Below are 13223 nucleotides of genomic sequence, written 5' to 3'. Positions count from 1 at the left end.
TCGGCTCCACTCACGGCTCCACTCCCGCCACTCTCGGCTCCACTCCCGCCACTCTCGGCTCCACTCTCAGCTCCACTCTCGGCTCCACTCCCGGCTCCACTCTCGGCTCCACTCTCGGCTCCACTCCCGCCACTCTCGGCTCCACTCACGGCTCCACTCCCGCCACTCTCGGCTCCAATCCCGCCACTCTCGGCTCCACTCTCGGCTCCACTCTCGGCTCCACTCCCGCCACTCCCGCCACTCTCGGCTCCACTCCCGCCACTCTCGGCTCCACTCCCGCCACTCTCGGCTCCACTCTCGGCTCCACTCCCGCCACTCTCGGCTCCACTCCCTCCACTCTCGGCTCCACTCTCGGCTCCACTCCCGCCACTCTCGGCTCCACTCTCGGCTCCACTCCCGCCACTCTCGGCTCCACTCCCGCCACTCTCGGCTCCACTCTCGGCTCCACTCCCGCCACTCTCGGCTCCACTCCCGCCACTCTCGGCTCCACTCTCGGCTCCACTCCCGCCACTCCCGCCACTCTCGGCTCCACTCCCGCCACCACTCTCGGCTCCACTCTCGGCTCCACTCTCGGCTCCACTCCCGCCACTCTCGGCTCCACTCTCGGCTCTACTCCCGCCACTCTCGGCTCCACTCCCGCCACTCTCGGCTCCACTCCCGCCACTCTCGGCTCCACTCTCGGCTCCACTCCCGCCACTCTCGGCTCCACTCTCGGCTCCACTCTCGGCTCCACTGCCGCCACTCTCGGCTCCACTCCCGCCACTCTCGGCTCCACACCCGCCACTCACGGCTCCACTCCCGCCACTCTCGGCTCCATTCCCGCCACTCTCGGCTCCACTCTTGGCTCCACTCCCGCCACTCTCGGCTGCACTCTCGGCTCCACTCTTGGCTCCACTCTCGGCTCCACTCCCGCCACTCTCGGCTCCACTCTCGGCTCCACTCCCGGCTCCACTCCCGGCTCCACTCCCGGCTCCACTCTCGGCTCCACTCTCGGCTCCACTCTCGGCTCCACTCACGGCTCCACTCCCGCCACTCTCGGCTCCACTCCCGCCACTCTCGGCTCCACTCTCAGCTCCACTCTCGGCTCCACTCCCGGCTCCACTCTCGGCTCCACTCTCGGCTCCACTCCCGCCACTCTCGGCTCCACTCACGGCTCCACTCCCGCCACTCTCGGCTCCAATCCCGCCACTCTCGGCTCCACTCTCGGCTCCACTCTCGGCTCCACTCCCGCCACTCCCGCCACTCTCGGCTCCACTCCCGCCACTCTCGGCTCCACTCCCGCCACTCTCGGCTCCACTCTCGGCTCCACTCCCGCCACTCTCGGCTCCACTCCCGCCACCACTCTCGGCTCCACTCTCGGCTCCACTCTCGGCTCCACTCCCGCCACTCTCGGCTCCACTCTCGGCTCCACTCCCGCCACTCTCGGCTCCACTCCCGCCACTCTCGGCTCCACTCTCGGCTCCACTCCCGCCACTCTCGGCTCCACTCCCGCCACTCTCGGCTCCACTCTCGGCTCCACTCCCGCCACTCCCGCCACTCTCGGCTCCACTCCCGCCACCACTCTCGGCTCCACTCTCGGCTCCACTCTCGGCTCCACTCCCGCCACTCTCGGCTCCACTCTCGGCTCTACTCCCGCCACTCTCGGCTCCACTCCCGCCACTCTCGGCTCCACTCCCGCCACTCTCGGCTCCACTCTCGGCTCCACTCCCGCCACTCTCGGCTCCACTCCCGCCACTCTCGGCTCCACTCTCGGCTCCACTCCCGCCACTCTCGGCTCCACCAGTCCCGCCACTCTCGGGTCCACCAGTCCCGCCACTCTCGGCTCCACCAGTCCCGCCACTCGCGCCACCAGTCCCGCCACTCGTGCCACCAGTCCCGCCACCAGTCCCGCCACTCGCGCCACCAGTCCCGCCACTCTTAGCTCCAGATTGTAACTCAGTGCTCAGGAGATGGTGTCTCTCAATCTATGTGGCCATCTCGACTCCACCCTCCCCTGGGAAATGTGTCTAGGGATTAGAGTGATTTGCAGTAATACATTTTTGGGATGAATGGGATTATCCAATCCAGTGAGGGTTCCCCTTGATTCCCCTTGATTTCCTGGTAAACCTCATTATCAGAGCTGGATCCCCTACACAGACTAGGGGGAATGGGGAAATTACAACAAGACAGTGTTGTCAGTGTGGATCACTGGACTGTTAGGAAGGCAGCTTGTTGATAGACCCTGGTACACAGAGGTACAGTGGCAAGAAAAAGTATGTGAGTCCTTTGGAATTAGCTGGATTTCTGCATAAATTCGTCATCAAATTTGATCTTCAACTAGGTCCCAACAATAGTTAAACTAGTAACACACAATTATTGTATTTTTCTTGTCTATATTGAATACATCATTTAAACATTCACAGTGTAGTTTGGAAAAAGTATATGAACCCCTCATTTGAATCAGGAGTCAGCCAGCCTGGAGTCCAATCAATGAGACGAGATTGGAGATGTTGGTTAGAGCTGCCTTGCCCTTTAAAAAACACAGCATTGCCTGATGGGAACCATGCCTCGAACAAAAGAGATCTCAAAAGACCTAAGATTGAGAACTGTTGACTTGCATAAAGCTGGAAAGGGTTACAAAAGTATCTCTAAAAGCCTTGATTTTCATCAGTCTACGGTAAGACAAATTGTCTATAAATGGAGAAAGCGCAGCACAGTTGCTACTCTCCCTAGGAGTGACCATCCTGCAATGATGAATACAAGAGCACAGCGTAGAATGCTCATTCAGGTTAAGAAGAAACCTAGAGTGTCAGCTAAAGACTTACATAAATCTCTGGAACATGCTAACATCTGTTGACGAGTCTATGATACGTAAAACACTAAACAGGAATGATGTTCATGGGAGGACACCACGGAAGAAGCCACTGCTGTCAACAACAAAAAAACATTGCTACACATCTAAAGTTTGCAAAAGTGCACCTGGATGTTCCACAGCGCTACTGGCAACGGGCCTGGACAGCTTGCTATCATCAACAGAAAAATGAATTCCCAAGTGTATCAAGACATTTTGCAGGAGGATGTTAGCCTATCTGTCCGCCAATTGAAGCTCAACAGAAGTTGGGTGATGCAACAGGACAACGACCCAAAACACAGAAGTAAATCAACAACAGAATGGCTTCATTCTGGAGTGGCCCAGTCAGAATCCTGACCTCAACCTGATTGAGATGCTGTGGCATGACCTCAAGAGAGCAGTTCACACCAGACATCCCAGGAATATTGCTGAACTGAAACAATTTTGTAAAGAGGAATTGTCCAAAATTCCTCCTGACCATTGTGCAGGTCTTATCCGCAACTACAGAAAACATTTGGTTGAGGTTATTGCTGCCAAAGGTGGGTCAACCAGTTATTAAATCCAAGGGTGCACATACTTGTCCCACCCTGTACTGAATGTTTACACAGTGTGTTCAATAAAGACTTAAAATTGTTTGTGTGTTATTCGTTTAAGTGGACTGTATTTGTCTATTGTTGACCCAGATGAAGATCAGATCAAATTTTGTGACCAATTTATGCAGAAATCCAGGTATTTCCAAAGGGTTCACATACCTTTTCTTGCCACTGTACGTGGTCATAGAGAAGTAAATGAGAAGAGTTATGAGTTTCCATGTTGTGTGGAGAGCCGTCTTTAGTCATTCTTATGACAGAATGACAGGAATGACATGAGGAAATGGTGTCTTTCCCTGTCGTTTCAATGGGACTTGGCAGGTGTCCGTAGTGTGAGCTGTCTGCTTTAACTGTTGACTGACAATAAGAACAAGGATGTCAAACAAGCACTCACACCTCTCACTCTCACTACTACGGTTTCATGATTTCTTTCATGATTTTTGATGCGTTTTACCAATACATCAACACACCTAACAGCAGTGCTGCCAGATCTACAGTGCCTCCAGAAAGTTCACACCCCTTGACTTTTTCCACATTTTGTTATGTTACAGCCTGAATTAGGATTATATTTATATATTTTTTGTCAATGTATAATTATGTTGTAATTTTTTTATTGTTTTTGCAAATTCATTGTAAATGAAAAGCAGAAATATCTTGAGTCAATAGGTATTCAACCCCTTTGTTATGGCAAGCCTAAATAAGCTCAGGAATAAAAATGTGCTTAACAAGTCACGTAAATTGCATGGATTCACTCTGTGTGAAATAACAGTGTGTAACATGATTTTTGAAGGACTAGCTCATCTCTATACTCCACACATACAATTATCTGCAAGGTCGAGCAGTGAATTTCTGACACAGATTCAACCGCAAAGACCAGCGAGATTTTCCAATGCCTCGCAAAGATGGGAACCTATTAGTAGATGGGTAAAAAATTAAAAAGGCAGGAATTGAATATCCATTTGAGCATGGTAAAGTTATTAATTACACTTTGGATGGTGTATTAATACACCCAGTCACTACAAAAATAAAGGTGTCCTTCCTAATTCCATTGCTGGAGAGGAAGGAAACCACTCCGGGATTTCACCATGAGGCCAATGGTGACTTTAACACAGTTAGAGTTTTTAACGGCTGTGATAGTAGACAACTGAGAATGGATCAACAACATTGTGGTTACTCCACAATACTAACAACACTACTCCACAATACTAATACTAACTAACTGACAGTGAAAAGAAAGAAGCTTGTACATAATAAAAAAATATTCAAAAAACATGCATCCTGTTTGCAACAAAAGTAAAACAGCAAAAAATGTGGCTACGCAATTAACTTTGGTCCAGAATACAAAGTGTTATGTTTGGGGCAAATCTAATCCAGCGCATTACTGATTACCACTCTCTGTAATTTTAAGCATAGTGGTGGATGCATCATGTTCTGGGTATGCTTGTAATTGTAAGGACTGGGGAGTTTTTCAGGATAAAAAAGAAACAGAATGGAGCTAAACACAGGCAAAATCCTAAAAGAAAACCTGGTTCAGTCTGCTTTCCACCAGACACTGGAAGATGAATTTACCTTTTAGCAGGACCATAACCTAAAATACAAGGGCAAATCTACACTGGAGTTGTTTACCAAGAAGACAGTGAATGTTCCTGAGTGGCCGAGTTACAGTTCTGACTTATATCTAGTTGAAAATCTATGGCAAGACTTGAAAATGCTTGTATATCTCATGATTCAGGGGTGTGAATACTTATGTAAATTAAATATTTCTGTAATTCAGTTTAATAGATTTGCAAAAATGTCTAAAAATATGTTTTCAATTTGTCATTATGGGATACTGTGTGTATGAAGAAAAAAAAATGTAATCCATTTTGAATTCAGGCTGTAACACAACAAAATGCAGAATAAATAAAGGGGTAGGAATACTTTCTGAAGGCCATGTATATGCTCAGTCCTCCATTGACCAACAATTACTGTAAAACCTCATCCCTCTCTCTCTCTCTCTCCATTCTCCTCTCTCTCCAGGGAAGGAAGAGTCGGTGGCCACCTTCAAGGGGAACGAGTTCTTCTGCTACGACCTGTCGCTGACGCCCATCCAGAGCAGCACGGACGAGATCACGCTCTCCTTCCGCACGCTGCAGCGCAACGGACTCATGCTGCACACGGGCAAGTCGGCCGACTACGTCAACCTGTCGCTGAAGAGCGGCGCCGTGTGGCTGGTCATCAACTTGGGCTCGGGCGCTTTCGAGGCACTGGTGGAGCCCGTCAACGGGAAGTTCAACGACAACACCTGGCACGATGTGCGAGTCACCCGCAACCTGCGTCAGGTAAAGAGACACGACGTGATTGGTCCATCTTCTATGCAGCGTTTCTCTCTCGCTTTCTGTATCTTTTTGGCCTTCTTATCTCTCTAACTTTCAAGCTATTTTATCTGTTGGTCTATATCTCTCTTTTTTTCTTCCTTTTTCTCCTGTCGCTTGATCCCTACCTAATGTTGGTGTTTTTCTCTTCCAGTTCCAGGGTTGAGATCTGCAGAGGAATGCTGCTGTTTCACTCTCTGTTGTCATGGTTTTCTTTCCAAAAAGCAACCAAAGATCCATATTATCTTCTCATTGGGGTAAACGTGGGGGAAGGGGGTCAAAGTTGAGATGACCGAGGAAGTAGAACTGACCCAGTACTTGAGCATCACACACATTCATTTATATTTTGGTGGATATCTAGTGCACACACATCTAGAACATCAAGTACTTGTCTGTCTACGTAAGCCTAATAGGGAACACTGCATTCAATAGTCACTACCAATGGGAGCTGTTCTTGTTCATATATGTATGCATGTAATGTACTTACCCGCATGTGATGCTTTCTAATTTATCAGAAGAGACGATGCATTTCAGCCCCATCTTAACACATTACTCCATAGATCTTTACAACCAGCTAATCACAGCCAATAGGTGGCAAGGGAGCCCACTCAGCGGGTGTGAGCACCAGCGTACACACACACACACTAACAAACCCTCACACACGCACATGCACGTATGTGCGTGCGCACACGTATACCCCTCACAACTACACATTGAATTGAACAGCACAAGCAAAGGATCGATACCAGGTCATCAATTGGCAGATAGTGGCTGTGAGATGTAATCAATTTCACTTACATTTGCCTTGCATGCTTCTCCCAGTGTTTTGGTAATTGTAATTGGAATGAATGGCTTGTCAGCCCTAATAATAGCCATTGTAAAGGCCCCGTATTGCAACCAGGACTGATTTGAATGCATTAACAAACAAAAAAATAAAACAACCTCACCTCCTTTGTCCAGCGCCGCGGCCAACATTTACACAAAGCCTTTACTTCCTCTCCCCTGGAAACAAAACAGGTGCGTCAAACTTCCCTGGACTTTTTAATGACTGCAGAATTCAGTCTCAGGCAGGAGAAAGAAAAGTTGTGTTGCCGGTAGAGGAGCCTCAATGGTGCAGTAAGTTTGTGGCATCATCTTTCATAAGTGTCTCTCCAGACCAACTAGTTTAATATGTATCGGCTTTCATAGCAGTCATTCCTGCTGCAAACGCAGAGATTGAGCCACTAAAGTCATGTAGCTTAAATAGCTATGTAGCTAATGTCCCTTCCCCGTCTTTCTCCTGTGAGCTGAACTTGGGGGGCAAAGCCTTTGACACTGGAAAGGCATGCTCGCACACTGACAGAGAGATTTGCTGGGGGGGGTACACAATCATTCATTCATACTGGTGCATGTACACTAAGTACACCAACCATTAGGAACACCCCTCCCCACTCCCCCTCAAATCAATAGTTATTGGTCACATGTGCCGCGTCAATGTGCAGGGGTATGAGGTAGTTGAGGCAATACGGTATGTACATGTAGGTATGGGTAAAAGTGACTAGGCAATCAGGATATATAATAAACAGAGTAGCGGCAGTGTGTGTGTGTGTGTGTGTGTGTGTGTGTGTGTGTGTGTGTGTGTTGGATTGTCAGTTTAGTACTGTATGTGTGAGTGTCTGGTTAGAGTATAGTGAGTGTGCATGGAGCCAGTGTAAGAGAGTCATTGCCAAAAATAAAGAGGGTCAATGTAAGTAGTCAGGGAGGCCATTTGACTAACTGCTCAGCAGTCTTATGAACACCAATATGTTCAGGAGTCTTTTGGTCCCAGACTTGGCACTCTGCTACCACTTGCTGTGCAGTAGCAGAGAGAACAGTCCATGACTTATAGCTGGAGTTCTTGACAATCTTTAGGGCCTTTCTCTGACACCGCCTGCTATAGAGGTCCTGGATGGCAGGGAATTCGACCCCAGTGACATATTGGGTCATAACCGCTACCCTCTGTAGCGCCTTGCGGTTGGATGTCGAGCAGTTTCCATACCAAGAGGTGATGCAGCCAGTCAAGATGCTCTCAATGGTGCAGCTGTATAACTGTTTGAGGATCTGAGAGCGTCCTGGGGGTGAAGAGACATTGTCATGTCCTCTACACGACTGTGTTGGTGTGTTTGGGCCATGATAGGTCCTTAGTGAAGTGGACACTGAAGAACATGAAGCTCTCAACTCGCTCCACTCCAGCCCTGTCGATGTGACCCCCCCCCCCCCCCCCCGTTTCCTGTAGTCCACAAACCGCTCCAGTGGTTGAAGGGAGTACAGGAAGGGACTGAGCATGCACCCCTGAGGGGCCCCCGTGGTGAGGGTCAGCGTGACAGATGTGTTATTTCCCCACAACCTGGGGGCAGTCCATCAGGAAGTCCAGGAACAAGTTGCACAGGGAGGTGTTCAGTCCCAGGCTCCTTAGTTTAGTGATGAGCTTGGAGGGCACTATGGTGTTGAACCCTGAGCTGTAGTCAAAGAACAGCATTCTCATATACAATTGAAGTCGGAAGTTTACATACACTTAGGTTGGAGCCACTAAAACTCGTTTTTCAATCACTCCACAAATTTCTTGTTAACAAACTTTAGTTTTGGCAAGTCGGTTAGAACATCTACTTTGTGAATGACACAAGTAATTTTTCCAACAATTGTTTACAGAGACTATTTCACTATTAATTCACTGTATCACATTTTCAGTGGGGCAGAAGTTTACATACACTAAGTTGACTGTGCCTTTAAACAGCTTGGAAAATTCCAGAAAATTATGTCATGGCTTTAGAAGCTTCGGATAGGCTAATTGACATCATTTGAGTCAATTGGAGGTGTATCTGTGGATGTATTTCAAGGCCTCTTTGCTTGGCATCATGGGAAAATCAAAAGAAATCATCCAAGACCTCAGAAAAAAAGTTGTAGACCTCCACAAGTCTGGTTCATCCTTGGGAAAAATGTTCTTATGCCTGAAGGTACCACGTTCTGTCTCCCAGAGATGAACGTTCTTTAGTGCCAAAAGTGCAAATCAATCCAAGAACAACAGCAAAGGATCTTGTGAAGATACTGGAGGAAACAGGTACAAAAATATCTATATCCACAGTAAAACGAGTCCTATGTTGACATAACCTGAAAGGTTGCTAAGCAAGGAAGAAGCCACGGCTCCAAAACCGGCATCAAAAAGCCAGACTACGGTTTGCAACTGTACATGGGGACAAAGATGGTACTTTTTGGAGAAATGTCCTCTGCTCTGATGAAACAACAATTTAACTGTTTGGCCATAATGACCATCGTTACGTTTAGAGGGAAAAGGGGGAGGCTTGCAAGCCGAAGAACACTACCCAAACTTGAAGGGTGGCAGCATCATGTTGTGGGGATGCTTTGCTGCAGGAGGGACTGGTGCACTTCATAAAATAGATGGCATCAAGATCTAGGAAAGTTATGTGGATATATTGAAGCAACATCTCAAGACATTAGTCAGGGAGTTCAAACTTGGTCGCAAATGGGTCTTCCGAATGGACAATGACCCCCAAGCATACTTCCAAAGTTGTGGCAAAATGGCTTAAGGACAACAAAGTCAAGGTATTGGAGTGGCCATCACAAAGCCCTGACCTCAATCCTATAGAAAATGTGTGGGCAGAACTGAAAAAGCATGTGCGAGCAAGAAGGCCTTACAAACCTGACTCGGTTACACCAGCTCTGTCAGGAGGAATTCACCCAACTTATTGTGGGAAGCTTGTGGAAGGCTACCCAAAACATTTGACCCAAGTTAAACAATTTAAAGGCAATGCTACCAAATACTAATTGAGTGTACGTAAACTTCTGACCCACTGGGAATGTGATGAAAGAAATAGAAGCTGAAATAAATAATTATCTCTACTATTATTCTAACATTTCACATTCTTAAAATATAGTGGTGATCCTAACTGACCTAAAACAGGTAATTTTTACTAGGATTAAATGTCAGGAATTATGAAAAACTGAGTTTAAATGTATTTGGCTGAATTGTATGTAAACTTCCGACTTCAACTGTAGGTGTTCCTTTTATCCAGGTGGGAAAGGGAAGTGTGGATTGCAATAGAGTGTGTAATATGTGAATTGGAGTGAGGCCAGGGTTTTGGGGATTATGGTGTTGTGAGCCATGACCAGCTTTTCAAAGCATTTTATGGCTGCATATGTGAGTGCTACGGGAGCTAGTCATTTAGATAGGTTACCATGGCGTTCTTGGTCACAGGGACTATGGTGGTTTGTTAAAAAATGTAGGTATTACAGACTGGTTTGTGGGTAGGTTGAACATTTCAGTGAAGACATTTGCCAGCTGGTAGCGCATGCTCTGAGTACTTGTCCTGGTAATCCGTCTGGCCTGATGGAGGTCTTACTCACATCGGCTATGGAGAGAGTGATCGTATAGTCATCTGAAACAGCTGGTGCTCTCACACATGGTTCAGTGTTGCTTGCCTCAAAGCAAGCATAGAAGGCATTTAGCTCGTTTGATAGATTTGCGTCACTCGATAGTTCTCGGCTGGGTTTCCCTTTGTAATCTGGGATAGTTTGCAACCCTGTTATGAACATCAGAGCTGGTGTAGTATAATTTGATCTTTGTCCTGTATTAATGCTTTGCCTGTTTGATGGTTCGTTGGAGGGTGCAGTGGGATATCTTATAAGCCCCCGGATTATTGTCCCGCTCCTTGAAAGCAGCAGCTCTAGTCATTAGTTCAGTGCAGATGTTGCCTGTAATCCATGGCTTCTGGTTGGGATATGTATGTACGGTCACTAGCGAAACAGTCCTGTAGTTTAGCGTCCCATTCATCTGACCACTTCTGTATTGAGCATGTCACTGGTGCTTCCTGTTTGAGTTTTTGCTTGTAAGCAGGAGTCAGGAGTTATGGTCAGATTTGCCAAATGGAGGGCAAGAGAGAGCTTTGATTGCATCTCTGTGTGTGGAGTAAAGATCTAGAGTTTTTTTTCTCCTGTAGTTGCACTGGTGACTTTCTGGTAGAAATGAGGTAAAACTGATTTCAATTTCCCTGTATTAAAATCACTGGCATCCAGAGCTCTGCATGAGCATTTTCTTCTTTGTTTATGACCGTATACAGCTCGTTGAGTGCGGTCTTAGAGACAGAATCGATTTATGGTGGTAAATAGACAGCTACAAAAATACAGGTGAAATCTCTCTTGTTAAGTAGTATGTTCCACAGCTTATCATGAGGTATTCTAAGTAAGGCGAGCAGAACCTTGAGACTTCCTTAATATAATATTAGAGATTGCACTCCAGCTGTTGTCGACAAAGAGAGACACTCCTTGATCTTACTGGATGGACTCTGCTGTTCTGCCGATGCATAGAAAAAACAGCTATATGTATATTATCCATGTCCTTGGATAATATGACTCAGAGAAGCATAATATATTACATTTCTTACTGTCCTGTTGATAGGATAGTCTCGAACGGAGCTCGTCCAGTTTATTCTCCAGCGATTAGACATTCGCCAATAGAACAGAGGGTGGAGACGATTTATTCACTCGCCGCCGCAGTCTCTTCAGGGTGCCCGTGCACCTGCCTCTATATAGCGCTGTCTTCTCCTCCTTCGATTGTCTGGGATTTGGGCTTGGTCCAGAGAAATCCTCGTCCAAGTGAAGGTTAGTGAAAACTGTTCTAATATCTAGAAGCTCTATTTGGTCATCGGAAACGATGGCGTAAACATTATGTACAAAAAAAAGTTCACGTCAGCACAAAAAAAGACACAAAAAAAAGACACAAAATAGCACAATTGGTCAGGAGCCTGTAAAACATCCGCTTTCTAATGCAGCTCCATTCTTCCCACATGGCAGGGGTCAGATATTTTTTGCTGCGAGGGCTTTTGCTCACCAGGTTGAAACAGATTTAATGAGTTTGGAAAGCTGACATGATTCTAGAGATTTTGTCCCTGATCCCACCCTCCCACCACCAGTCCCACTGTAATGATCCACACTGAGCTATGCTATACCACACATACTCAGCTATACTGCAGACACATCTATACATCTATACATCTATACATCTATACATACATACATACATACACGCCTGGACAGCTGTAAAACACACATACACGCAGTTATAGAAAGTTACAGAGGTACAAAGATCATACCCCTAAAACACGGTAGCTGTTACCAATAACATGGGGGGTTAGAATTTTTTGGGAGGGGGTGTAGGGGAGTAAGATATCTATGCCTCAGGAACTTTCTCACTCATCATTATTCACGATTCATTCAGGATAATCTGTAATCATGGTGAAGTAGCATCCACATTATTGTAGACGTGTTCAGGAAACGATTCTATTCTTATTTACAATTTACAGTAAAAGTGACTCCAAAATGACAATACATTATTTACCATTTGTTTCTATTGGACTAAACATAATCTGAAACACAACAAAAAAGTAACTGTAGTAACAAACTGTATGTAGTCATTGCATGCAATGAATAAAAACTAGATCTTTGACTCTTTGAATGCACAATAAGTGAATTTGTCTAAATAATAATGACACGTACAGTTGGACCCACTAGATGCATAGAGTGCTTTCATTTATAAACTATTGAAAATATTCTCAAATAAAAAGGTGGCATTCTGTGCACAGTCGCCTCATATAAAACGTTTGATCTCAAATCCAAAATACTGGAGTATAGAGCCAAACAGTCCAGCTACATGCAGAGGGAGTGTACATTGCCAGTATTTGATTTTTTGAGAGGCATTATATTATGCTACTGTAATGACACTTCTTAACAATAGCCTATAGGACAACACAAAGACCTTTGTCATAGTGGACATGCCCTCAACCTCAGCTCTAGTAATCCCCAGAGAAAAGGAGACCTCTATGTATCCTTGTCGTTGACGTGAGGGGAACCCTATGCATTAAGGAGCTCTACGTTTACACTACCTTCACCCCACTAATTGCCTGGTTGGCTGAGGGAGGATATTGATGGCGTTGACCTGACCTGTCAGACCTGACCTGCAACTCACTCTACTCCTTGCTAATCAAAAAAATCCTCTGGGAGCAGATCATGCTACCCATACACATGCAGGAGAACACACACACACACACACACACACACACACACACACACACACACACACACATACAGTCCATTCGGAAAGTATTCAGACCCCTTGACTTTTTCCACATTTTGTTATGTTACCGCCGTATTCTAAAATCTACACACAATACATTTTTGCAAATGTATTACAAATAAATAACTGAAATACCTTATTTACATAAGTATTCAGACCCTTTACTCAGTACCTTGCGGGCGCACCTTTGGAAGCGATTACTGTCTCGATTACATACCGATTACAAGCTTGGCACACCTGTATTTGAGGAGTTTCTCCAATTCTTCTCTGCAGATCCTTCCAAGCTCTGTCAGGTTGAATGGGGAGCGTTGCTGCACATCTATTTTCAGGTCTCTCCAGAGATG

General features: G+C 46.3%; 1 protein-coding gene across 1 annotated transcript in view; it reads left to right on the top strand.

The window, feature by feature from the left end:
* LOC139416164 (neurexin-2-like) overlaps positions 1–13223 on the top strand; it is a 968379-nt gene that overhangs the window by 421120 nt on the left and 534036 nt on the right. Inside the window, exon 6 of the mRNA XM_071164510.1 lies at positions 5440–5741. Coding sequence (XP_071020611.1) covers positions 5440–5741 — 302 coding nt within the window. The remainder of the gene's footprint in view (positions 1–5439; positions 5742–13223) is intronic.

Source organism: Oncorhynchus clarkii, chromosome 9 (assembly GCF_045791955.1).
Source record: "Oncorhynchus clarkii lewisi isolate Uvic-CL-2024 chromosome 9, UVic_Ocla_1.0, whole genome shotgun sequence".
Taxonomy (NCBI): Eukaryota; Metazoa; Chordata; class Actinopteri; order Salmoniformes; family Salmonidae; genus Oncorhynchus; species Oncorhynchus clarkii.
This window is presented reverse-complemented; position numbering and strand designations above follow the sequence as displayed.